The sequence below is a fragment of the Arvicanthis niloticus genome, chromosome 24, assembly GCF_011762505.2.
Source record: "Arvicanthis niloticus isolate mArvNil1 chromosome 24, mArvNil1.pat.X, whole genome shotgun sequence".
Classification (NCBI taxonomy): domain Eukaryota; kingdom Metazoa; phylum Chordata; class Mammalia; order Rodentia; family Muridae; genus Arvicanthis; species Arvicanthis niloticus.
The window spans coordinates 12,556,644-12,583,643 of record NC_133432.1 but is presented as its reverse complement, the minus strand read 5'-3'; the positions used below and the strand labels follow the sequence as shown (position 1 = coordinate 12,583,643).

Genomic DNA, 27,000 nt, shown 5'->3' with positions numbered 1-27,000 from the left:
TGAAGGCGCATACAACCACTGCCCACCTCTCCAACAAAATCTTAAGCCAAATCAACCACCACTTTCTCCTTATCTTCACGAAAGAGGAAACAGCCAGACTACATCTTCTCACACAGGCTTTGAATCATGTGCCCAAGACAGTGCACTGTAGTTCTGTTTGAATACCTAGTGTTGGTGCCATGCCCCTCCCGGTCACTGCAGTTTCTCTGGACTGCTGTGTATTTTTCTTCCTCACTTCGGTCGTCATTCTCAAGGGCCACACGAGCTTTGTACTGAGCACTGGATTCAATTTCTTCTGCTAACTGGTTTGCCCTCGCCTCCCGTTTTAGAAATTCTTCTGAGTTGTCCCTTTCTAAGGGAACCCTAAACACAAAGACAAGAAGACATAGGTGACCATTCCGACCCTCAGCTAGTAACAAACTCTACAGTATGGAGTCAAGAACATTGACAAAGTTAGGGACTTTGCTATCATAAATCAAAATATGTTTTTTTGTTGTTGCTGTTATATAGAAGAAGATTTACTATATCAAGAACTGGTTCACTCTAACCCTTATCCCTGTTTTAAAAAAAAAAAAAAAAAACTGTAACATTTTTACAATTTAAAAACAAAATGTATTTTGGCCAGAAAACAAAGTATAGGTAAGGAAAAAACATTTATTCTCTGTTTTAATGTGAGTCTGTCAGTCTGAATAGTTAATAAAAACAATGTGATAAGAACAATTTAAGCTGACAAAAATCAAAGACAGATACACTAAAAGGGAACTCAATGAACTTACGTATATGAAGATAAACTGCTATCGTATGTGGACACCACACCGTAATTCTCTTCATTATATCGAAACATATCATTGGGATCCCATCCGTTAGACTAGAAGGAAAATGAAGGTCAACTTTTCAATTCAGCATGTTTACAGTAACATCCAGCAGACTGTGCTGGTTGGCTCTAACTCTCCCCTCCTCCCTACAAAAAGGCAAACTTTACTTTAGCAACCATTAAAGACAAGCTAGCCACAGCTCACACCTGTCATACCAGCACTTAGGAGACTGAGACAAGAGGATATTTTCAGTTCAAGGGTCAGCCTGGGTTACAGAAAAAGAAAAGAAAGGAAAAGGGAAAGGAAAGGGGGAAAAAAAAAGCCCTATATCAAACAAAACCAAAAAACAACTCTTTAGGTAAAGTGTTTCTCTTACACACACCATCCTTTTAAATCAGTAGGGATTACATGAGTTGTACAGGGCCTCTGGATCCAAGTTCTCTCTTCACCTATCTTAACAGCCTTCCCCACAAGCAGAGTCAAAACTTTTTCTACTAGATTTCCATGCAGAACAAAACCATACCCCTCCCCTAGGCAGGTGAGGAAGGGCAGCTTGCTTAAAGCCATAGGAAGAAGGCAAAGGGGATGTCACAGGCTAAGTTTTAAAGCTGTTTCCCATGAAAGGTTGCAGAAGATCCCAGCAACAGCTATGGGTCCCACTATCCTAACTTTCAACGTCAGTACTGTTCCCCTCCATTGGAGGGAGTAAACTGCCACTCTCAAAACACAGGCTGTACTCTTCAACCTGAAAAAATGAGAAAAACACAGCCAGACTCTTTGGTGCCAATCAATCTTGTTAAGGCCTAGGTAACTGTGACCTTTCTAGTCTGCCATTCTGTGCTGTTACTAATGTCATAAGGAACTTTTTCATGCTCTAGTTGATTGCAGATTCCATTAACTTCCATGCTTTGGTGTTCTTGGAAATCAATCACAACAGAAGTCAGTTAGAACCCTTCGAATAGTTAGCCACAATAAGCTTGAACCCAAACCAATTGCCAAGCAGCACTTCCTACATCTATGTATAAGCTTCTATGGTTTTTACTTTTATAAGCTGCCCCCTGGATGGATCCCAATATAAGAGAAACACCTGCACCAATATAAGAAGCTTTTTAGATTAAGACTTCCATTTTGAGTAGGGATCAAGTAAAGTTTAAGTTCCTAAGACCTCCTTGGGAACTGACATCCTACTTGCCAGAAAGAGGTATGTACATGGGTAACTGATATCCTGATTGACAACCTAAGACATGTCCCTGCCACAGTTGAATACTGCAACCAACGGGAGCAGGATAAATGTACAACAAAGACACGTTCCTAAGGAAGTCAGTCCCCTATCCTCGGATCCTGATTGGTGGAATACCATGGCACCAATTTATAGGTTTCAGTCTGTAAGTTTCAGGCTGAAAAGCCCTACAGGATCCTGACCCACTGTCACGGCCAACTCCCGAGTCTGGTCTGCAGCTCTCAACCATTGGTCCTGGGGCGAATGCTCAATAAACTATCCCTGTCTGACAGAGATCCATGTTCATATAATTTGTGAGGCAACTCCTGGGCCCCAGCAAATCTCACATTCAACTCTCCTTTTAAAGACGACAGGCTGATGGCTCAGTAGTCAAGAAAACATATTACTTTACTAAAGCACACAGTGGAGGAAGAGCAGCAACTCCCACCACTCCCACAAGCTGTCCTCGGACTCCACATGCAAGCCACAATACGCACTCTAACTTTCATTAGATACATAGATAGATATTTTTTAATTGGAAGACTATAATTTCAGTAATTTGAGTGATCCATCACACTCAACAGAAAAAAATACACACTAAAACTAACGATTTCAAGTTCCAGGGCACAGAAATAACCACTCTTAGGAGTTTCATGGGCTTCAGCTAATGGTTCCAAGGGTAAGAGCTGCTACTACAGAGCTCAGCACGGTGGCACAGGCCGTTAACCCCAGTACCCACGAGGTAGAGGCAGGCAGAGCTGAGTTCACATAGCCAGGTCTACAGAGTAAGTTCCAAGGCAGTCATGTCTACAGAGAAAATCCCTGTTTCAAAACAAACAAACAACCACCGCCAACAAAAATGTGCTCTTAGAACTCTTGCAGAAGAATTTGCAGCACCTTCGTAGCAGATCTCAACTCCCTGTAACCGAGGACCAGGAGTCAGTCAGAGTAGTCAGTCTCTCTCTCTCTCTCTCTCTCTCTCTCTCTCTCTCTCTCTCTCTCTCTCTCTCTCTCTCTCACACACACACACACACACACACACACACACACAACCTGTGTATTTTTAAAAGTTAAATACAGTATTGCTATTCTTCAGCTTGCTTTTCCTGTTAATAAATGAGTTATCTTTCCTATTTGAATACTGGTTTTTGGTAGCTACATATTTCTATTAAGTATCAGTATTATGCTTTTCTGATGGGAACCTACTAATAGAAATAATGTTGCAAAAAATATCATGACATATAATTATTTCCATGTATTATAGATATATTAGGACTAAGGTACATTCTTTTCTATTTTAAATTTATATATTTCCGTTAAAAAAAAAAAAAAAAAAAAAAAGACAAGGTCTCAAGCCAGGATGTGGTTGCACACCCCTTTAATCTCAGCATTTAGGAGGTAAGAAGAGGCAGGTGGATCTGAGTTTGAGGCCATTGTGGTCTACAGAGTGAGTTCTAGGACAGCCAAGGCTACAGAGAGAAATTATGTCTCAAAAAACCAAAAACAGCATGCTAGAGAGATGGGTCAGTGGTTAAGAGCACTGACTGCTCTTCCAGAGGTCCTGAGTTCAATTCCCAGCAACCACATGATGGCTCACAACCATCTGTAATGGGATCTGATGGCCTCTTCTGGTGTGTCTGAAGATGGCTACAGTGTACTCATATACATAAAATAAATAAATAAATCTTAAAAACAAAACAAAGATAGAGTCCCACAGGGTAGCCCAGGAAGGCCTAGAACTTGCTATGTAGATCAGGTTGGCCTTGAACTCAGAGTCCAAGTGCCTAGCTAGAGTAAATTCTTCATAGTAAGACTAATAGAACAAACCACACTTACATTTTAAATTTTGATAAACTGCCAGAGTCTCCTCCTCAAACCATTAACGAGCTTATCTCCCAAACTGATAAAGTAAAAATTGTACCTCTTTCCCATCACAATGGTGCAGTGATGCACACGTGAAAACCATTATATTAAGTTTTGGTAATTCTTTAAACTTTGAAGACTAATACTGACAACCTCCCGGGGCAGTTTTGTTCTTTGAGGTGGTTGAGCTCTTAGAGAAGATACTATTTCCTATATTACTATGCCTCACACAGCAAATTTGGTTGGTTCTCTGTTCTTTGCTCACTCAACCTTTACTTATGGCACTCCATAGCATTAAATCTCTATGCTCAAGGAGACTGGGGAGATGGCTCAATGGTTGTAAGCACTGGCTGCTTTTCCAAAAGATCCAGGCACAATTTCCAGTACCCAAATAGAAATTCACGGTTGTCTGTAACTCCAGTTCTAGGGGTCTGACACACTCTTCTGGCCTCTCAAGGCATCAGGTATAAGTGCACAGACATATACAATATGCCCATACACATTAAATAAATGTTTAATTAAAGAAAATATAATAAGCTCTATGCTCTATCAAAGTTCACTAAAATTTGCCTTGTAGATGGGATACCAAGAGAAAACAAAAAATAAAAGATGATAAATGGGCATTCAGAAGCAGTTTCTATAGAGAAGGATACTAATTTTAAGTTCAAGAAATTTATGCAATGCTTCAATTTTAATGTAACCTAAGTATTTATCTTTTATGATTGCTATTTTTCATTCACCATCTGGTTGTGTAGCTGTAGCCTCAAACTTGCCATGTAGACCTGTCTGTCTCTGCCTCCTGGTATTAAAGGCAGATAACATGATACCTAGCTGACTTGGGATTTGTTGTTGTTGTTTGGCTTTGAGTCTGGGTCTTATATAGTTCAGGCTAGCCTCAAACTTTCTCTTTAGTGGAGGCTGATCTTGAACTCTTAACCCTTCTACTTCTACCACTGAGTGCTGACCATCACAATTGCCACACCCAACCTGAAACTATCTTAATGACAACGCTTGCTCAAACAAAAAGGCCAGCTTGACCTCATTTCTAAGGAAGTCAACATACAATTAAACACTACCTGCTTGTGGCTGCTTATTTTGCTGGTATTCTAAACAAAACAGGCTGCCATCTTGTAACTGTCGATTTCCTTTAGTAAACTGATCATCACAAAGAAGTAATTTAGGAGTGCTCAGACCTCCAGTCAAGGAGAAATTCTTTCCTTCTCTTACTCTTTACCAACTGCCCAGAGAAAGTGCTGTTCTACGCGTGTTCCCTATGACAGAAACATGCTGACACTGAGAGCTGGGGTGTGCAGAGCACACTGAGAGGGCACTCACCACATCATTCTCCAGAGGCTCCAGCTCTTCGCTGGCTGTGAGCTCCCCTGCATCCCAGGGTTCCAGGTCCTTCTCCTTGTGCTCACCATTCACTTTAGCACTGAGAGCAGAGTCAGTAAAAGCATCTGTAAGAACAACAGGCAGGCGACACTAAGTATCTATAGCCAAATACACTAGTTGTCTTGTTTCTGTGTTGAGACAGTGTCTTACTATGTAGCCCTAGATGGCCTGAAATATAATATGTAGCCCTGGCTAGCCTTGAACTTGTAACCCTCCTTCCTGCACATACCTTCCCAGTGCTGGGATAGCTAGGGAGTGTCTGCCATGTGTGACTAGGCAGAATGATTTTAACTTTCTAAGCTTAGGTCTCCATGTAGGGGTCAGTATCCAAACTTATCTCCTGACAATATATGTATTAAAAAAGACCATTCCTAAGTGATCTGTCCCTTTGCAAAACATTTCTTCAATACCACCTTAAGAAGTTCAGATTCAAGTGGGGCAGTGGTGTTCCACATCTTTAGTCCCAGCACTCAGGAGGTAGAGGCAGGCAGATCTCTGAGTTCAAGGCCAGGCTGGTCTACAGAGTGAGTTCTAGAACAACCAGGGGTACATACAAAAACCCTGTCTCAGAAACCAGAAAAAGAAAACTGTTCAGATTCTGCAGTGCTGCCTGTCTCCCACAGGCTCATGGGCACTTCTAGTAGCCTAAGCTCACTGACATGCACCCAATACCACTCCTTCTAATGTCCCTTGAGGAGTCTACCTTATGAAACTGTTTGGCACCTAATGTTCAGCTGATCTTACACTCTACAGCTGGGAGTTCAAGAGCTAAACAACAACAGGAATGTTCATGGTCACATATCTAACACAGTGATGCTTCTGACCCGCTCTGCTAGAGACTACAAGCTCCCAAACTCTTGTACCCTGACCCTTACTACAAGTTGCTACAAAGAGCAGGAGAATAAAATACCATTAAGATGTAGAATTATTCCACAAAAGTGACTACTCAAGGGGTTTGATCTGGCACTGATACGTATTAGTATCCCCAAGGATCAGGGTATTGCCAAAGTAAGACATGTGGGTGGAAATATTTAATCAGAGCATTGCACGGCTAGCTATCCCTAACCACCTATCATTCCGAATGATGGGCATACAGACATGGATATGCACCGTGCTTACGAGCTGCCTGCCTCCCCAGTAGATGTCTCCTGCTACTATAGCTGTAAGAGCAAAGCATGTGCACAGGGAGCCCCTCAGATCAACAGGAGAACAGAACTGTACTTGGGATAAGCTTTCTGCAGAGGACAAGATGGTGCTCATCTCCTAACACCCCACCAACTAGAAGCCACAGATAGCCCAAAACAACTAGCTTCATTCATTACTTCCTGCTAGCTTGACTCAAACCCTATTCTACATCATCTGATAGCTCTATCAACTACTGGTAAACTTAATTTATGAAGCTGGAGAGGTGGCTCTGCTCTTGCAGAAGATCTGGGTTCAGTTCTCAGCACCTATACCGGGAGCCTCACAACCACCTGTAACTTCAATTCCAGGAGATCTGACGCCCTTCTTCTGGCTTCTGTAGGCACCTGCACTCAGATGAAGATGATTTACTCATATATATTTTCAGGAAGAGGTGAGATTCCAACAATAATAGCAAATAAGTATTTCTTAGGATCTTGATATTCCTTTAACTAAAAGGAATTAAAAACACCAAAGCAGATTACAGGGCACTTAGAACCAGTAATAGTCATCTCTATGTAAAACTGCAACACTGTTCAAAAACAAAATTCTGTTAATATGTTAACCACTAGTTTTTCCAAAGCATGAATTTAAGTGAGTAAGACATCTACATAAATACAAACTCAGCATAAAAAAACCCTAACATTCTCATGCAGGAAGTTAAAGTTAAAGCTAGGAGCTGAGCCCCCAAACAGGGAGGCTTAAGTAGGAGGTTCACTGCTGTACAATACATACAATAAGACCCTATCTTAAAGAAAGAGGAGAGAGAGAGAGTGAGCCAGAGACACAGAGAAAAAAAGGAACAAAGAAACAGAAGAAGAAGATATGATAAAAGTTAAAAGCATAGAAGACTGTCCCACAGCCATACAAATTATATTCCTTTTTTGGAGACTGAACTTTGTCACAGAAATACTCTAGTATGGCGCCCTACAACTCTGAGATTACCCACCTTCAGACTTAGGGAATACAGATGTAGTTAGACCACGGATGGCCTAAAGGGACCTTTTGTGTTCTGGGGGAGGTGTAAAAAATGTCAGCAGGTGTAGGGATGAACCAAAGGCTCCTCTCAAAAGAACCACTGTGGGAGTGGGGGAGCGGGGAGACCAAACCAAAAAACCCACAAAAAACAACCTACAAACTTTGACCTACAATTTTCTGTTCTGATCCTGAGCAGGGTAAGACAACAGTCTATTCAGGAGATAGCTTGGGAGGAATGAGTATGCCAAAAGAACTCCCAGACTCAGGTTCCCATTGCTGTCTACAATGCAGGTTGCATTAAGAGGGCATTTTTATTCATTTTATTTCTCCTACTACATGCATAAAGAAAGAGAACTCATGCACTGTAACTGAGTGCTTACATAGAATCAGGAATGTGTTTGGGGGTGTTTTTCCCTCTCTAGAGATAGGGTTTCTCTGTGTAGCCTGTGTATGCCTATAACTTGATCTGTAGACCAGGCTGGCCTTGAACTCAAAGATCCAATTGCCTCTTGTCTCCTAAGTGCTGGGATTAATGGCATGTGCTACTACCATCCAGCTGAGTTTGTTCTTGAGATTGGAGCTCATTCTGTAACAGTCTAGAATGACCTGAAACTCAGTATGTGGCCTAGGCTAACCTGTAATATTAACCATGTCTGGTTAATCAGAAGCTGAAGAAGGATCAGCTTGAATAGAATAGACAGAAATCATGACTGGCTGAGAGGCAAAATGCATGGCTGTTATGCACAAGGCCTTACTTTCAAGCCTCTGTATCACAAGTATACAGAGTACACAGGCAAGTATAATAGGATACAAATGATACCTCATTTCTGTTTCAAAATACCAAAGTACACTGTGCATGATGGTGTGATGCCTGCCATCCCCAGTGTGTATCCAGGGAGGATGGAGGAGCAGAAGTTAAAAGTCATGCTCAGCTACATAAACGTCTCCAAGACTGCCGGGCGGTGGTGGCGCACACACCTTTGATCCCGGCACTTGGGAGGCAGAGGCAGGCAGATTTCTGAGTTCGAGGCAATCCTGGTCTACAGACTGAGTTCCAGGACAGCCAGGGCTACACAGAGAAACCCTGTCTGGGGGGGGGGGAGGATCTCCAAGCCAGCCTATCATAAGTAAGATCTTGTCCCCCAAACAAACAAACCTTCAAGGGATTGGAAAGATGCCTCAGGCAGTTAACAGTAGCACATACTGCTCTTCAGATAACCCAAACTCAATTCCCAACACCAGTGTTGGACAGACGGCTTACAACCATCTGGTAACTCCAGCTGTAGGGATCCCACACCTATGGTCCACACAGACTCACACGAGCATGTGCACACAGCACACGTATACATAATTTAAAATAAAGGCAGGAGGTGGTGGGACATGATGTTAATCCCAGCACTCAGGAGATGGAGGCAGAGGCAAGTGAAATCTCTGTGAGTTTGAGGCCAGCCTAGTCTACAGAGCAATTCCAGAACAGCCAAGGCCACACAGACTGTCACAGGATATCTCCCCTTGCCCTGAAGCGTGGTGGAGGTGAGAGAGTGCACAGAGCTTATCAGGTCTTCACCATTCCCAGATGAAACACTCCTTAACCCAGAATCTAAAAATCAGGCAGAACACTGTCACAGGAAGCTAGCTTAAAAGGCTTCTATGACTTACCATAAAAAATGCTTGTTATTTCATTTTTCCCAGCATGGCCATTAATAGGGGAGGGGGACACAGGGCAAAGCCAGAGTAAAAATCCTAGCTCCAGAATTTGAGTGGAAAGGTCTTTCTAATCTCACTGGGGCCTCCAAATGTTAATACTGAGATTCAAAAGAGGAAAATCAGTTCCACACTTTTGAGCCTAATTTGAAGGAAGCTTTATTTAAATACTGACCAGGAATGACTTTGGTCAGGACCACTCCTTGTAACTCCCAGTGAGTGGCCCTGAGATATGTGTTATAGGGACTTGAAAGGACAGACCCATATGGCTACTGTATTTTTCCATGTGGCTCTGTACAATCCCCAGAATTCTAGGAAGTTGCCTGGTCCTTGGGTGGGGTTTACAGGTTAATTTTGGGGCTGGAGAGATGGCTCAGTGGTTAAGAGCACTGACTGCTCTTCCAGAGGTCCTGAGTTCAATTCCCAGCAACTACTTGGTGGCTCACAACCATCAGTAATGAGATCCAATGCCTTCTTCTGGTGCACCTGAAGGCAGCTACAGTGTACTTACATACATTTAATTAATTAATTAATTAGCTAAAATAATCAAATATATCTTAAAAATAAAAAAAAGCAAGCAAGCAAACAAACATAGGAGGGCAGGAGAAGAGAAGAACAGTGCTTATGATGGCTGTGGCCCTGTGTAAGCTGCTACACAAGATGTTGAAGGGTAATGTGCCTCTTGGGGTACTGCTCTACTGGAAACAAAACAAACAAGCTATCTGAAAACCCAATCTCTGCCATACACGCCACTAAAAACTTACATCTGATGCATCAAGTCCCTGCCCACAACACAGTGAATGCCAGAAACACACAGCTCTGTTCTACATGCCAACACAGTGCAGCAGCACCTGTTTTGTCGAAAGAAAGAAAGAAAGAAAGAAAGAAAGAAAGAAAGAAAGAAAGAAAGAAAGAAAACCAATAGCAAATACCATCCATTCCAAATGGCTAAGCCCACCGAAAACACATTTACTATTTATCTGATTAAATGTCAGGAAAAGGTTTGTTTTACATACTATAGAAATCATCAAACACATAACCACAAAATGCAAGGCTCTGAAGAACCCCATCATAGCCAGTCAACAGTTGTTCCTTCAACTGGAAACTTTAAAACAGAGAAATAGAAAGAACTATGGTATTAAAATAAAACCAACCCCCAGGCTATCTTTGACTCTCACTGAGGCTGGGTGAGACAGGAAGCCAGGCCTCTCTGGGAACAAAACTGAGGTCCAGCTCATCTTTAAAGATCATTGCAGTAATGGAAACTCTTCTAGGCCACCAGGACTCACTAGCAGATGGAGACATCCCCCTAAACAACAATAGTGAGGACACCAATGTGTCACAACTTTCTGGGGAGCAGGACAGGCATCACAGCAAACCCAGAGACTAAGAGCCACCCAAATACCAAGTCTAAACAAACAGTCGAAGACAACAAACTTCCTACCATAATATAACAGGATGCTACACTTTCAGAGGATCATGTCTGACTGCCTCCAGAATACTGACACCCACAGGGGCTAACTCACTGGTGCCTGCAAAAGGGTCGTTTCCACAGCATGCTCTAGAAGGGGTTGTATATGTGTGATCTTTAGGGATCTTGTAATCCTAGAACTCCAAACTAGGAAGTAGCTAGGCTACTTCCATGCATTCCTTCACAGTGAACACACTGAATGTACAGTTGTAGTTTAAAGGTCACCCACGCACATATAAATACACTAAGGAAAAGTTTAACCCTCAAACAGCTATGCACACATGTTATAATGCTTCTTAGTAAAGAAAGAATTACATGTGCTGGGCTTACTTTTCAAATCTAACACTTTAAAGTTTGTTTTTATTGTCTAAAGTGTATTATGGGGGGCTGGAGAAATGGCTCAGCAGTTAAGAGCATTTGCTGTTCTTGCAGAGGATGTGGGTTTGATTCTCAGCACTGAGAAGGCAGCTCACAATCTTCTGTTAATCTCAGTTATAGGGGAACTAAATGCCCTCTCCTGGCCTCTATGGGTACTAGCCATATACATGCTGTGTATAGAGGCATGCAAGCAAAAGCATACACATATAAAACAAAACATTAAATACGTCCTTTAAAAAAAAATGCATCAAGATGTCTAGAAACAATCTGATACCACAAAAAAATATCATGCTACCAAAAATAACATTTTTAGATTTCTTATGTTTCCCAGAACTGAATGATAAATAAAATGTAGTCTTTGTCTGCAACGATATGCCTATAGAAAAAAAATAATAAATCACTGCTTTTGATTTGGTTCTAAAGATTACGAAATCATCTGGAGAAATGATTATGCAATAAGGACTAAAGAGGGACACATCTTTATTTCTGTAAACAGAAAACTGTTATGGCCTAGGACAGCTAGCTATGCCCACAGCAGACCACTGCTTCTCCAAACATCTCCTCAGGTGCCACAGAAGTCAAGAGGAAGAGTTGTCTGAGGCTCCAGGAAAACCTCATTCTCCTTAGCCCACAGAAACCATGCCAGCTTCATCAACTACATTATGGAGGCTAATTTAGCAAACTAATAATAAAATGCCGAGCTGAAGAGTGACTCGTGTGAGCACTGAAAGTAGTGTGAGCAAAAAAGCTCAGGAGTCTAAAGTGGACAGGTTTGATTTGGTTTTGAAAGTCTGCCTATCACTCTCTGGAGTATTGGGCTCTTTGTTAGAAAGCAAACCCAAGGATAAATAGGGCAGATGAGATAAGCTCAAGAAGGCCATCACTGCTGGAGGGTAACAGAAGAACACTGACAAGAAGTCTACTGTAAATGCCCTAAAGCATATGAAGTTGGCAGCTGTGGGAGCCACGTGCCTTTAAGGTGTGGTGGTGGAATGTATTTGAATTCAAGGCCAGCCAGAGCTACACAGTGAGACTGTGTTTTAAAAAAAAAAAAGTATATGAGTATCGTTTTTTAGGACTAGTACTTGTTTCTCTTTCAGAGGACCTGGGTTCAAGTCCCAGCACCCATATAGAGACAGCCATCTATAACTAGTTCCAGGTATTATCAATGCCCTCTTCTGACCTCAAGAACACAAGGTATACACACACAGGCAAACTCATACATGTAAAATAAATCCAAAAAAAGTTTAAATTCAACTTACTACACTGGCATAGTAACAAGACACCACAGCTCTGAATAGAACCAAGCACAGGGCACAACAAAGCATAATCAGAAATTCATTTATTATTTTTAAAAGATATTTTTAAAAATATGTTTATATGTTTGAGTGTTTTGCCCACATGTATACTTGCTGCACCTGCAGAGCCCACAAGAGGACATCAAATCCCCTGGAACTGGAGTTAGAGAGGGACGAAGAAGCATTTGCGTAGTGGGAGCAGATCTGGGTTTTCTACAAGATGAGCAAGTGCTCTTAACCATTCAGCCTTCTCCACAGCTTCACATCCCCTGACTTCTGTGTTAGCTTCACTTTCAGGAAAGGAACTAAGATACTTTCCTAGGAAGACAGTCTCTGTAACAGATGACGCTTGCCGTGCCTATCCACATATCAACAACTAAGTTAAAGTCCGCCATAAGAGCAGTCAGTTTCAGGGCTCGAGAGAGAAGCTTAGCAGTTAAGAGTCTGGTTCTCTTTCAAAAGGCTGTGCTCAGATCCCAGCACCCACAAAGACACCCAGAACCTCTTGTAACTTTTAGCTCCAGGAGCCAATGCTCTCTTCTGGCCTCCATAGAAACCCACACATGTGGCAGACACACAAATAAATCATATATGTAAATATAAAGGTAAAAAAAAAAAAAAAAAAAAAAAAAGAGCCCAGTCTAATCTACTTAGAGAGTTCCAGGGTAGCAGGGACTTCACACATACCCTATTTCAAAATCAAGTCAAATAAGATAAGGTAAAATACCTAGGTGTGATGGCACATACCTTTAATTCCAGCACTTGAAGGGCAGAGCGGCAGAGGCAGATAGAACTCTTTGAGTTTGAGGGTAGCCTGGTCTATATAGCATGTTCCAGGCCAGCCAGGGCTAGATAATAAGACCTTGTCTCAGATAAACAAAAACATAAGCATACAAACCACAAAAGAACAGGAATAAAAGCCTTCACACACTAAACTTTCATAGGTAAGGAACCAAAGAAAAACAACTGAATGGGACTTTGGCGGGGGAGGGGGATATAATTTTTGCTAAAGCCAAAAAAACTAATTTTAAAAGCTGGGAAAGTTCAAGGCCAGCTTGGTCTACAGAGTGAGTTCCAGGAAAGCCACAGAGAAACGCTGTTTAGAGAAATCAAAACTCAAAAAAGAGGAGCTGGAGAGATGGCTCAGTGGCTAAGAGCACTGACTGCTCTTCCAGAGGTCCTGAGTTAAATGCCCAGCAACCACATGGTGGCTCACAACCATCTGTAATGGGATCTGATGTCCTCTTCTCGTGAAGGCAGATACAGTGTATTCTTATACATAAAACAAGTAAATAATTCTTTTAAAATAAAATAAAATTAAAAAAAGAACAAACGAAGGAAAGAAGGGGAAAAAAAGAAACTCTTGATAGCATGGTATCCCAGCACTTAGGAGGCAGAAGTAGGCCAGTCTGGTATATATAGCAAGTTCAGACTAACCAGGAATACATAGAGACCCTATATCAAAATATATAATTTCAAGAAGAAAAAAGAAGGGGAGCAGAAAAAAAGGGAGAAGAAAAAAGAGAGACTAACTAATTGCAGGGCATGGCAGTGAACCATACCCCAGCACCTGACAGGCGGCAGGGAAGAAACTGGAGCCCTATGTTACCCTAGGCTATACAGCACAGATCTGTTCCCAAAGAAAAAACTTCAAAACAACAAGCTTCAAACGACTAATTTCTTAAAATGATAAACACATGAAATCAAATTTTGTAGTAGACACAAAGAACACTAGGGAAATGACATTTCGTTATGCAGAAATAGACAGGATTACAGCTGTACAGATTCAAATGGGATAGCTTCTGACAGCTTCCAGGGTTTGTCTAGATAATGAACTGACTACATTAAGAAATACCATTGTGGTATAAGTGTCTCTGTACATTGTCTTTGTACAGTATATAAGTGTCTGCAAGTCCATTTCCTGAGAGAGTTCTCTCCTGAGGACTGGAAGTTAGCCAGTTAACTCCTTGATGCATTTACAGTATTTGCATCCTTGACCTGTATGTTGCCCTGGTTGGTCCCTTTTGCTTTCCTTCTGCCTCCTAGAGGTGAGGCCCTCAGACACCACACAACCTACTGTTCTTCAAAACTCATGGAACCAAGGAACCACATCCTGTAGGCTCTGAAACCATGAGTCAGGCTAAAGAATCCCCTGTAAACTGCTTCTATTAGGTTCATCATAGCAGAAAGAAACCAACCAAAACACATGAGGAGAAATCGTGGGTCCTTCTTTGCCAAGATCCATTCACAACCTAACCATGAGGAAAATGCCTTGAGCCTTAGCTTACAACATAATAATATTGGCCAGAACAACACTTATTCTTTTATTGTGATCACACAATGAAGAGATAAGAACTCTAGGAAGAAAATGACCAGAAGGGTTGGCGGAGACATAAGACCTTGGTCTGGAATACTAGCTTCTAAAGTTCAGAGCCGGGGCTGGGGACATGATCCATGGTGAAGAGCACCCAATACACTTTCAGAGGCATGAGCTCAGCTCCCACGTTCACATCTGACAGTTTTACAATCTCCTCTAACTCTAGCTCTGGGAGATTCCACACTGGCTTCATACAGGAACACAAACATATACACAATACATCTTAAAAAAAAAAAATTCTTTTAAAAAAGGCATAGCTGGACAGCAGCAGCACTGCACTCCAAGCACAGGGAAGGCAGCCTAAGGAAGCACCACCTAGGCAGTGTACTCGCTCTAAGGAAACAGGGGGCCTTCTGCAGCTGCCACCTCACAGGGTTAAAGAACCACAGATCCTATAAGCTTATGGCCAGAAGCAAAGCAAAGCAACTGACACCAACCAAATCATTTTATCCACAGTAAGATAGAAATACACTACACTTTAAGCTTATGCATCTCTAAGGCAGGTGGTGGGAGCAGGTAAATACACAAACCCTGGAGCACGTCTCTCCATCTACCGTGCAGTCTCAGGGACTGAGCTCAGGTCCTTAGGCTTAGTGCTGTATGCCTCTACCAGCTGAGCCATCTTACCATCTCCCATATTACTCTTTTTAGGACTTGATGTGGGAACCATTTAAAAGTGTCTGGAAAGAATCAATCTGAAAGAGCAAACACCAATATGCTGTTTTCTTTAAAAAATACAATTTGCTACTTCAAAGTGTCTTGGTTCCACCCATAGATCACAGACCATCCTAAAGGAAAGCCAAGGTAGGAATTCAAGGCAAGAGCTTGAAGCAGACACCTTGATGGAATGCCGCCTGCCGCTCTGATTCTGGGCTTACAGTCTGCTGCCCTTACACAGTCCAGCCACCTGTCCAGAGATCCCACTTCCAAAGAGAGGGATTGATCCTCCTCCAATCAGCAATAAAAAAAAAAAAAGTGTGGTTAGAGAGATGGCTCAGGGGCTAACAGCACTGACTGCTCTTCAGAGGTCCTGAGTTCAATTCCCAGCAACCACATGGTGGTTCACAACCATCTGTAATGGATCTAATGCCCTCTTCTGGTGTGTCTGAAGACAGTGACAGTGTACTCACATACATAAAATAAATAAATCTTTCTTTAAAATGCCCCATAGAGACATCTAAGAGCCAAACTGATGGAAGATATTCTTTTTTTTTTTTTTTTTTTTTTTTTGTTTTGTTTTGTTTTGTTTTTCGAGACAAGGTTTCTCTGTGTAGCTCTGGCTGACCTGGAACTCACTCTGTAGACCAGGCTAGCCTCAAACTCAGAAATCCGCCTGGCTCTGCCTCCCAAGTGCTGGGATTAAAGGCGTGCGCCACCACCACCCGGCCTGGAAGAGATTCTTAACTAAGGTCTTTCTTCCCAATATGTCACCAACCAAGCACATGCACATGCACTTCTCTCTCAAATAATTCAAATGCCAGGTATGCTGTAGCATATATCTGCACCTCATTGCTGTCTTACACTATACTGTGCTGAAATCATGGGAAACAGAAAGCTCATCTCTCCTAAGTGCTATCCAATACTGCTGGCCAATGGCATGCTTGTCTAGACGTGAAGCCTTACCTTTACTGTGCACACACAGACTGAGACACGAATTGAGTCTGTCTGGGGTTTTTTATTCTCTGTCACTACAATACTGAACTCTACAGCACTTTCATGTCTGGGAAGGCAGGTCCTCCCTGTTGCTATGGAAGACAACATTTTCCTCTTCGTTAATTCATGGAAGTGCAGAACTTTATTATTAGCATCACATCAATATACAAAAATGATGCTCTTCTCTTCAGAAATCATAGGATCACTGAGAACTGACCACACGCTACAATATTAAATATATCAATAAAAATGTTGTTAAAAATCTTCAATTTACAAAATCTACTTTAATAATGTTTTTTTGGTTTTATTTTTTTGTTTGTTTGTTTATTTTTCAAGACAGGGTTTCTCTGTGTAGCCCTGGCTGTCCAGGAACTCACTCTGTAGACCAGGCTGGCCTCGAACTCAGAAATCCACCTGCCTCTGCCTCCCAAGTGCTGGGATTAAAGGCGTGTGCCACCATGGCCCAACAATAATGTTTTCATTTATTTAGTATTATTGTTTTTTGCAAGGCTGGGCACTGCACCCAATCAGAGAAACGCAAGTGGGTAATGCTGAGCTAGCAAAGTCCTGTCCATCATACAGAAACCCCTTGGGTGGACTTACAGCACTGAGCAGCAGGCTGTGGTTGTAGTGGACCCCTGGAATGTCCATGGTAGTGGAGTCAGGATCAGAAGCTCAAGACCATCCCTGGCTACACAGCAAGTAGCCTGGATTATAGGAGAGCCTATGGGGATGGGGACCAGACACAGATATACACCCCAGTAAGATAGCTCAGTGGTTAAAGGTACCGGCCACCACACAATACAATTTGTATTGCTGCAGGGCACTCACATAATAGAGAATTGGTTTCCACACGCTGTCCTCTGACATCTATACAGATGCCATAGCACCCAGGCCCACGTACATAATTGATAAATATAAATTTTTTAAAAATGAAATATATCAGAACCCAATCAGGCCACCTTACTCTTACTAGTACTAAACAGCACTCTCCACCCTCCTGCCTCGGCTCCTGGGCAGGATTACAGGGAAGCACTGCCAGGCCCTTTGAAACCTTTCTTGTTTTCAATGCTCTGACCTGCTGCTACACAGCAGGCTCTACACCTGCCAACATCACACACACACACACACACACACACACACACACACACACACACACACACACGAGAAAGGGGGTCTTCGCAGACCAGTAAACAAAAGGTCATGTGGGGATGGGACACGCCAGGCCTGGTGTCAGTCTTTGCCTGCTGCTAATGGCTCCTGATAGCAGACCTCTCAGCTACTTCTCTGGCACCTTGTCTGCCTGAGTGTTGCCAGGCTCCCCACCATGATGATAACGGACTAAACTTTGAAACTATAAGCAAACTCCAATTAAATGTTACTTTCTTTTATAAGAACTGGCATGGTCATGGTGTCTCTTCAGAGACAGAACATTTACTATGACAGTTAGACATGGGGGGGGGGAAACGGGGATGAGGACTTGCAAGATTCCTGAGGGCTAGCCGGGCGGTGGTGGTGCATGCCTTTATTCCCAGCACTTGGGAGGCAGAGGCAGGTGGATTTCTGAGTTCGAGGCCAGCCTGGTCTACAGAGTGAGTTCCAGGACAGCCAGGGCTACACAGAGAAACCCTGTCTCCAAAAACCAAAAAAAAAAAAAAAAAGAAAGAAAAGAAAAGAAAGAAAAAAAAGAAAAAAAAAAAGATTCCTGAGGGCCCTACTAACAGTATACAAAGTCAAAAACTGCTAAGCAGGTTTGCTTGTCAGCTGCACAGAACACCCCAGGGTTGCAGTATTCACCTTATTGCCCATGTTGGGGTGGGTTTCTGGGGTGGAGCTGCTTTTGAGTTACCCCGAATCCTTTTAAGTACTCTCACGCCTAGGAACCCCAGTGAGACTCATTAGTTCATAAACCTCAGAGTGCTGTGACCATCATTACCATGGTCTGCTGATGTGTATCATGTCACACAACATCTGGGCATATGCACGAAAAATACACGAGACAACTTCTGTATTTTCTGAATATCTGGAAATAACTTTAGGAAATCCTTTCCATTTGTATGACTGTCTCCACAAGTGTCTGTATTTGTCTAGAGTGGTATTTAAATATATAAGTTTGTCTTTAGTTCCATAGAGTAAGGAAGCTTCACAAAGGTTTTCAAAACCCTACATCTTTATGGCTGTGCTGTCCAGAGCTTTAAGCAGAGTGACAAGAACATAGCAGGACATTTGTAGCTTTCGAGCGCTCTAGCCATCTTTGGCTAGTTTCATTTACTTTAGGGGTGTATGGGTGTGAGCACGTGTACGGAGGCGCACACTCCTGCACAAGCTAACAAGCAGCACCATGTCACTCATCCTCATGAGTGACCCAGCCTCTTCCTCTGAAGCAGAGTCCCTCCCTACATCTGGGACTTGGTGTTTTCTCCACTAGATTAGAGGCCAGCAAAGTCCAGCAATCTTTCTGTCTCACCCTACAGTGCTGGACCCCGCCTGGCTTGTTACACTGCTGAAGGGGTCCAGACTGAGGTTTCCATAGTGCTGCAGCATGCACTACAGGTCACTGGGTCATCTCCCCAGCCCAACTTCCTAGTCTTCATACAGAATTGTGGTTCTTTAAAAATGTTTCAGAATACTAAATATCATGCATTCAATGACATTACGAGCCCATTTGCTATGTGCCAAGCAAGACACTGGTAGATAATGAGAATGTTTTAAAGATTAAAAGTCAAACAAACAAAGTGCTTCATGCCTGTAATCCTACTACTGAGGAGGCTCAGACAAGAGAACTGCCAAGAGTTCACAGCAAATTCAAGAATAGCCTGGACTACAGAATGAGGTCTTGTCTAAGAAAAATAAAACAAAAAATAAAGACATTACTCAGATTTAAGACCTCAGACTTACTGAGAAAAACATCACCCTCAAACAGCCTGGCCTAAGGGCAATAGCCCGGGCACCAGGGAGGGGTTCACATGAGCCATGAGGCCAGGAGAACACAAGCATGTAAGAGAGCAGTGTGGAAGATGGAGGAACAAGCCAGGAATGAGTCACAAAACACATGATCTATTCAGGAAAGCAAATGAAGAAACTGGTAAATCTGAACAGCCTCAAATGTGGCATGAGAGTCTGAAAGAGCCCAAAAGGATCTGTAAAATAGAGGCTCCATGTGGCCTCAGGTAGGACTGTATGTATGGGGAAGGGGGCTCTTTGCAGGGAAAGGGGACTTGAATACTTTGCAGTCAGATTTGAAGGAATCAGTAGCATGAAGAGTGTAGAGTTTAGAAACAAGTGGTACAAAAGCCCAAGATGATGCCCCATGGCTAACAAGCTGAGTTCAACACCCAGAGCCCTCTACACAGTAACACACACGCTCACCAACCACACACACTTAAGATAAGTAAATGCCAAATGAAAAATTGGGGAGGGGTGGGAATGCTGTGGGGAAACAAATGGAGAAGTGGGTTTAGTTGTTCCTTCCACAAAGACAGAGAAAGAGAATCAAGTCTGCAGAGGGGCAGTGAGTAGCTGCAGTTACTCCGGAGGTCATCCCAATAAACCACCTGCTCATTACTTCTTACTGCATGTGGCATCTCGTAAACAAGTTCTTTGACTGCTTCCACTAGAGTGGTCATAATAAGAAGCTGAATGAGACGACACATGTACACATAATAAGAAGCTGAATGAGACGACACATGAGCCAAGCATCAGCGTTGAATATGAGATGGGACATAAAGCATGTTCTGCTACTGCAGCAAACCAGAACAGCATGGTGCTCTTCTAAAACATCAGTCTGAATAGCTCCAATGCAGAAGAAAGGATGGTTTTTGGCTAAGGGTTGACAAGTTTCCCTGTCAAAGGCCAGATGAGGTGTATATGCAAGGCCTGCTGTCTGTCATTAAGACTGACCTCCAGCTCAACAGGACAGCAGCTGCAGCCAACACAGGAATGAAGAAACACAGTGCTGTTATAATCCAACTTTGTGTGTTACTGTGTCCATCTGCTGACCTACTATCCTGGCTGGCTAAGACCACACAAAGGCCCAAAGCAGTAAAGCGGCAGCATGAGAGACAAGCAAGAGAGAAGCCATAGAAATCCAACACACAGGGAGGTCATCAAAACAAAGGAAACAATACAAACACAAGACTGCTAATCACTAGGGACTAGGGAGCAGGCAGTGACAGCTGATGGTTAGCATGTAGGAAGACCTTTGGAGGGAGCAATGGGAAGATCAGGAAAACAAAACAAAACCAAAAAAATGCAAATCAGACAGGCACACTGGAAAGAACAGAGCAAGAGATACAAGTCCCATTCCAAGACAACCAGCACACGTTCTAGAAGTAGGTGGCAAAAGAGGAAAACATGAAGGCAGAGGACAGGCACAGTGGAAAGACACTTGCAGAGCAAGCATGAAGACCTGAGCTTGAACCCTAGGACCCAGGAAATGCTGCACAACGGTAATCTCAGTGCTAGGGATGCAGATAGGAAAATCCCTAGGATGCAGGCCACCCACTCTAGCCAATCAGTGAGCTCCAGCTTCAGTAAAAAAAAAAACCCTGTTCCAAAAATAAGATAGGACATGACTGAGGAAACCATACGTCTTTGATCCCAGCATTCAGAAGGCAAAGGCGGGCAGATCTCTGAGTTTGGGGCCAGCCTAATCTACATAGGTTCTAGGAAATAAGAGAGTCTGTCTCAAAAACAAAAAGAAGAAAAAAGGAGGTAGGGGACAAAACCTTATCCAACATCTACTTCTGACTCACACATACACAGAGGCCAACAAGCACATACAGACATTACACACACAAGAAAGTGCTCTAAGTCCCATGAAGGCTGAACACCAATCGGGGAGGAATTTGAGAGTGGGAATGGGGGAGTGGGGGGTAGGTGGGGGGTACACCCTTATGGAGGCAGGAGGGGGTATGGGATAGGGGATTCCTAGGTGGTGGGGAGAATGGGATGAGGGGATAAAATCTGAAATGTATAAAAAAATAAAAAAGAAAGAAAGAAAGAAAGAAAGAAAGAAAGAAAGAAAGAAAGAAAGTGTGTGCATGCTCTAGGGCTAGAAGGACGGCTCAGTGAGTAACAGCACTTACCTTGTACACATAAGAATCTGAATCTGAATCCCAAGAACCCAGCTAAGAGCTGGACACATAGTATCAGCTTTTGTGTCCCTAAGCTCCTCTTAAGGGGACATGAGAGTGAAGACAGCATCCCTTAAGTTCACACTTGCAGCTAGTCTGCTGAATACAGCAGAAAAGCTACAAAGAAGCCAATTAAGGCTGAGCATCTTCTGGGCTGTACATACAGAAAACGCAAGCACTCCCCATCTGTCTGCAGCAGAACCGTATCAAGAAAAGACCACAGTGCTGGAGAGATGACAAGCACTGTCTTTCCAGGACCCACCTCGTGGCTATTAACAATCTCTACCTCCAGTTCCATGGGATTCAACATCCTCTTCTGGACACTGTGGACGCTGTACAGAAACATACATACATGCAGGCAAACACTAATACACATAAATAAAAATAAAAGTATAAAATCCTTTAAAAATAAAAACAAACCTAAAACAGTTTACTTTTTAAGAAGCTACGTTTCCATTATGGGCTGCTCTTCCCAGCAATGACTGATGACAGTCACCTGGGCGCTCAGCACACGGGAAGTGAGGCAGAAGGCTTCGCAGTTCAGGACCAGATTCCTCTTCAGAAGCTATTCCAAAGCCACCCTGTCTACACATTCATGAAAGAAAATCACATGACCTGTTCTAGCTATGAGTGAGTTAGAGGGACTCAGTGTGGTGGTGCTGGGGAGGTGCTTTAGTTAAGAGCACTAGCGGCTCTATCAGAGGACTGCTGTTCAAACTACAGCACATACACAGCAGCCAGCACCTACCTCTAACTCTAGTTCCAGGGCATCCAATGCCCTGCTCTGGCCTCCTTGGGCTCCATGCATACGGACAATACAGATATATATATATGGAGGCCAAAAACCCATGTACGTTAAAATTATTTTTTAAAAGATTTACTTATTTTATGTATATGAGTGCTTTATCTGCATGTATACATACATGTTAGAAGAAGGCAGCCGGGCAGTGGTGGCGCACGCCTTTAATCCCAGCACTTGGGAGGCAGAGGCAGGCGGATTTCTGAGTTCGAGGCCAGCCTGCTCTACCGAGTGAGTTCCAGGACAGCCAGGGCTACACAGAGAAACCCTGTCTCGAAAAAACCAAAAAAAAAAAAAAGAAGAAGAAGGCATCCGATCCCATTACAGATGGTTGTGAATCACCATGTGGGTGCTGGGAATTGAACTTAGGAAGAGCAGCCAGTGCTTGCTAACAGCCCCCATAGAAATTCTTTTTAAAAATAGGAGCTGAGGGCTGGAGAGATGGCTCAGTGGTTAAGAGCACTGACTGCTCTTCAAGAGGTCCTGAGTTCAATTCCCAGCACCCACATGGTGGCTCACAGCCATCTGCAATGGGGTCTGATGGCCTCTTCTGGTGTGTCTGAAGAGGGCAATGGTGTACTATTATACATAAAATAAATAAATAACTCTAAAAAAAAAATAGGAGCTGAGGAAGATAGCTCAGTGTTTAACAGAGTTTTGCAGTGTGTAGCCCTGGCTGTCCTGGAACTCACTCTATAGACCAGGATGGCCTCATACTCAGATCTGCCTGCCTTGAATTGCTAGTGCTGGAACAATGACTTTTAAAACATGTTGAACTCAAGCCTCCACAAAGGTTCAGCAGGTAAAGGTATGTGCCACCAAACCTAGCCACTTGAATTGGAGTCTCAGGAACCACATAGAAGGAGAGAGCAGGCTTCCACACCCTGTCCTCTGAGCTCCACATGTACATTAGGGTATGCGAGCACACACGTATATACATGTAGTAAGTTGTTAAAAAATATATATATTATTTATTTAATGTATATGAGCACACTGTCACTGTCTTCAGACACACCAGAAGAGGGCATCAGATCTCATTACAGATGGTTGTGAGCTACCATGTGGTTGCTGGGATTTGAACTCGGGACCTCTGGAAGAGTAGTCAGTGCTCTTAACCACTGAGCCATCTCCTCAGCCCATGTAATAAGTTTTAAAACAACACATTGACAAAAATAAAGTATGTATCAGGGTTCAAAAGCCATACTGACTTGACTTGTAGTTTAGCTAGCAGAGAGTGGTGAGTCCTGCCTAATCTACATAGTGAGACCCTGTCTCAAAAAAATGATTTTCTTTTTCCCTACAAAAGCCAGACATGAAAAATAAAAAATAAAAAATAAAGAATAAAGGAACCTGAACCATATACACTGCCTGCAATGGCTTTGTTTTGGGTTGGTTTTGTTGTTGTTTTGAAACAGGGTCTTGTTATTTATACCAATCTGACCTAGAACTCCAGAGATAGCCTGATATGGCCTTAAATGTATGACCTTCCTGCTACCGCCTCTGCAAAAACAGGGTTACAGGGTCTGCCACCATGCTTAACCTTTCCTTTATCTGTGATATCGTCCTTAATGTTAATAAAGAGCGGACCCCACAATGCTCATCACTACAGCACAGTGCAGAGGACAGATGGGAGTCAGGGTTAAAGAACTGGGCTCTGTCACCACTTGACCACATACTCAGACGCATCTGTTTTCCTACCCAGTAACAACTAGATAAAAAGCATGCCCACGTTAGAAAATTGTGATGACAGTAAAAAGTTTACAGAAACCACAAGGGCCCTGACCTGAGGACAAGAGACAATGGCCCACAGTAAGTGCTGCTGTTCCAGAGACCTGCACACACTGGACAACCACCTTAGCCCCAGGTCTAGGGGATCCAATACCCTCCATGAGTGCATATACCAATATACAGAATTTAAAACTAAAAACTTTTTTTAGAGTCTCCACTATGTAACCTTGGCTATGCTCAAACTCACTATGTGGACCAAGCTGGCCTTAAACTTAGAATAATCTGCCTAGCTCTGTTTTTGCCTTCCAAGGGCTAAAGATGAGACCACAATTCTCAGCTAGTTTTTACCTTTTAAACAAGAATTTAAATGGTTTTATTTTTCAGGGGACAACTTGTAGAGCTGGTTCTCTCTTCCACCATGTGGGTCCCAAGGATGGAACTCTGGGCTGGCAGTAAACATTTTAACTTTTGAGCCATCTAACCAGTCCTTAAAGCACTGCTAGCTTCAAGATGACTGTTCCACGACTTTCCCCCTTCTCCACTGGTGATGGACCCTAGGATCTCATGCAAACCACTCAAACACTTGTCCCCAGTGGTGCTGCTGGGATTTTTTGCTTTTTATTTTTTTTAAATTAAAAATGTGGGGGTATGTGTCTCAGGGTTTCATTGCTGTAAAGAGACACCATGACCAAAGCAACATTTCATTGGGGCTGGCTTACAGATTCAGAGGTTCAGTCCATTATCGTGGTAGGAAGCATGGCAACATCCAGGCAGACACAGTGCAGGAGGAGCTAAGAGTTCTACATCTTCATTTGAAGGCTGCTAGGAAAAGGCTAGCTTCCAGGCAGCTAGGATGAGGACCTTAAACATGCCCACAGTGACATACTTCCTCCAAAAAGGCCACACCCACTCCAAGGTGGCCATACCTCCAAAGGGTGCCACTTCTGGGACCAACCATATTCAAACCGTCACAGGGTGTGTGTGTGTGTGTGTGTGTGTGTGTGTGTGTGTGTGTGTGTGTGTGTCTGTCTGTCTGTCTGTCTGTCTGTCTGTCTGTCTGTGTGTGTGTATGCATGTTTTGTCTATATGTTTATCTGTGCATGGTTGGTCCTTGAGGGTTGTCAGCTCTCCCAGAAGTAAAGTTACAGGCAGTTTCAAGCCCTTCTGTGGGTTCAGAGACCTGAACCCAATTCCTCAAGAAGAGTAGCCAGTGCTCTTAACCACTGAACTATTGCTCCAGCCTTGTCCATTGTTTTTTGAGTTTTTTGTTTTGATTTGGTTTGTTTTTGTTGTTTTTGAGATAAGATCTTACTGGCTTGAACTCATGGCAGTCTCCTGCCTCAGTAACCTAAATGCTGGAGTAACAAGTAGAGTCACCATGCCTAGCTAACAACCTCAAGATTCTGATGGTGGTGTTAAAAATAATAATGATGATGATAAAAACAGAAGCTCCCAGGAAAAATTCATCTCCTTCTGCATTCAGAAAGCTTTGGTGTCAAACTACCACGGATTAGTCGATCTCTAATCGAGGTCTACCTTATTAGTGTAACAGCAAAATCCTTACAAGATAATGGTTAACTCTGAGACAAAAAAAACAAAAAAACAAAACCCACTCTGAGTTACGGAAAGCATGTGACTTCAAGAATCAGAGCTAAGTCACTCCTCAGGACTAGAGGCCCAGGGCTCAGTCCTCATATACCTCATATGCAGAACCTCAAGCAGGCTGGTTTGGGGGTTTGAGGGGAAAGTTGCTTGCTTATGTCTGTGCATCATGTGAGTGCAGTTCCCAAGGAGGCCAGAAGAGGGCGCTGTATCTCTGAAACTGGAGTTGCAGATGGTTATGAGCTACCATTTTGGACGTTAGGAATCAAAACCAGGTCCTCTGGAATAGCAGCCAGTACTCTTAAATTCTGAGTTACTTTCCATTCCACAAGCTGATGTTTGTAAATTAAAATATACCAAAAGGAGGACTGATCATTTGGAAAACATCCCTAAGTATCTAACTGTAACTAGCAAGCATTGGTTCAACTCTATATTCTTTTACTCCAAGAAACTAAAAGGCCAGAAGGTAAATCTCTAAAATATAGACAACTCCTTTTAATGCAGCATTGATTGCCTTACTTTATTTGATCAATGAGACATGACAAATTAGTAACTGAAACTTCTATACATAAGCATAATTCCTACTGCAGCACTTCATTCTCAAAAGATGGTAATCCTAGCACTCAGGAGACAGAGGAAGGTGGATCTCTAGATCAAGGCCAGACTGGTCTACACAGGAAACTCAGCAAGGAGTTCCAGGAAAGCCAGGGCTACACAGAAAAGCCTTGTCTCAAAAAACAAAAACAAACAAACAAAAGACAGCAACTTCTACCAATGTATGTTTCCACACACACACACACACACACACACACACACACACACACACGCAGGCACGCACGCACGTGCGCGTGCAAACCCTGACTCAAGAGCTTAAGAGAGGGTTCAGTGCCATGGAAGCATTTAGATCCAAGATCCAACTTCTATCCCTATAATCCATACAGAAGCCAAGCATAGCTGTGTGTTTATAACTCCTGAACTGAGGAGGCAGAGATAGGTATTCACCAAAGTTTGCTGTCTAGCCTCATCAGTGAGCACCTAGTCCTACCAAGAGACCTTGTCTCAAAACAAGGCGGATGCCTTCTGAAGAACACCACTCAAAGGTAACCTGGCCTTCATGTGCACCTGGCAGAGAATTCTGGCTCAAGGGTCCTAAATTCTTGAAGACAGGCAGAGCTTATCTTTAGTATTCCCAGCACTGAAAAATACAACTGTATAATTAACTCGACCACTGTGGAACTTTTTTTTTTTTTTTGGTTTTTCTTTGTATCCTTGGCGGTCTTGGAACTCACTCTGAGGACCAGGTTGGCCTCAAACTCAGACCTGCCTGCCTCTGACTCCTCTTCCCTCCACAACTGGTTTTCTACAAAATACCTGAAATTACTTTAATATTCATATCTTTATAA

The 27,000-nt window shown here is 42.9% G+C and overlaps 1 protein-coding gene across 10 annotated transcripts in view; it reads right to left on the bottom strand.

Moving 5' to 3' along the window:
• The window catches only part of Atxn2 (ataxin 2), a 97,418-nt gene that overhangs the window by 33,257 nt on the left and 37,161 nt on the right, over positions 1 to 27,000 (bottom strand). For all 10 annotated transcript variants that reach the window (XM_076922727.1, XM_076922717.1, XM_076922723.1 and 7 more), the window contains 3 exons: positions 5,233 to 5,357; positions 777 to 868; positions 166 to 363 (listed from right to left, as the gene is read on the bottom strand). In XM_076922727.1, the coding sequence (XP_076778842.1) occupies positions 166 to 363; positions 777 to 868; positions 5,233 to 5,357 (415 nt within the window). The remainder of the gene's footprint in view (positions 1 to 165; positions 364 to 776; positions 869 to 5,232; positions 5,358 to 27,000) is intronic.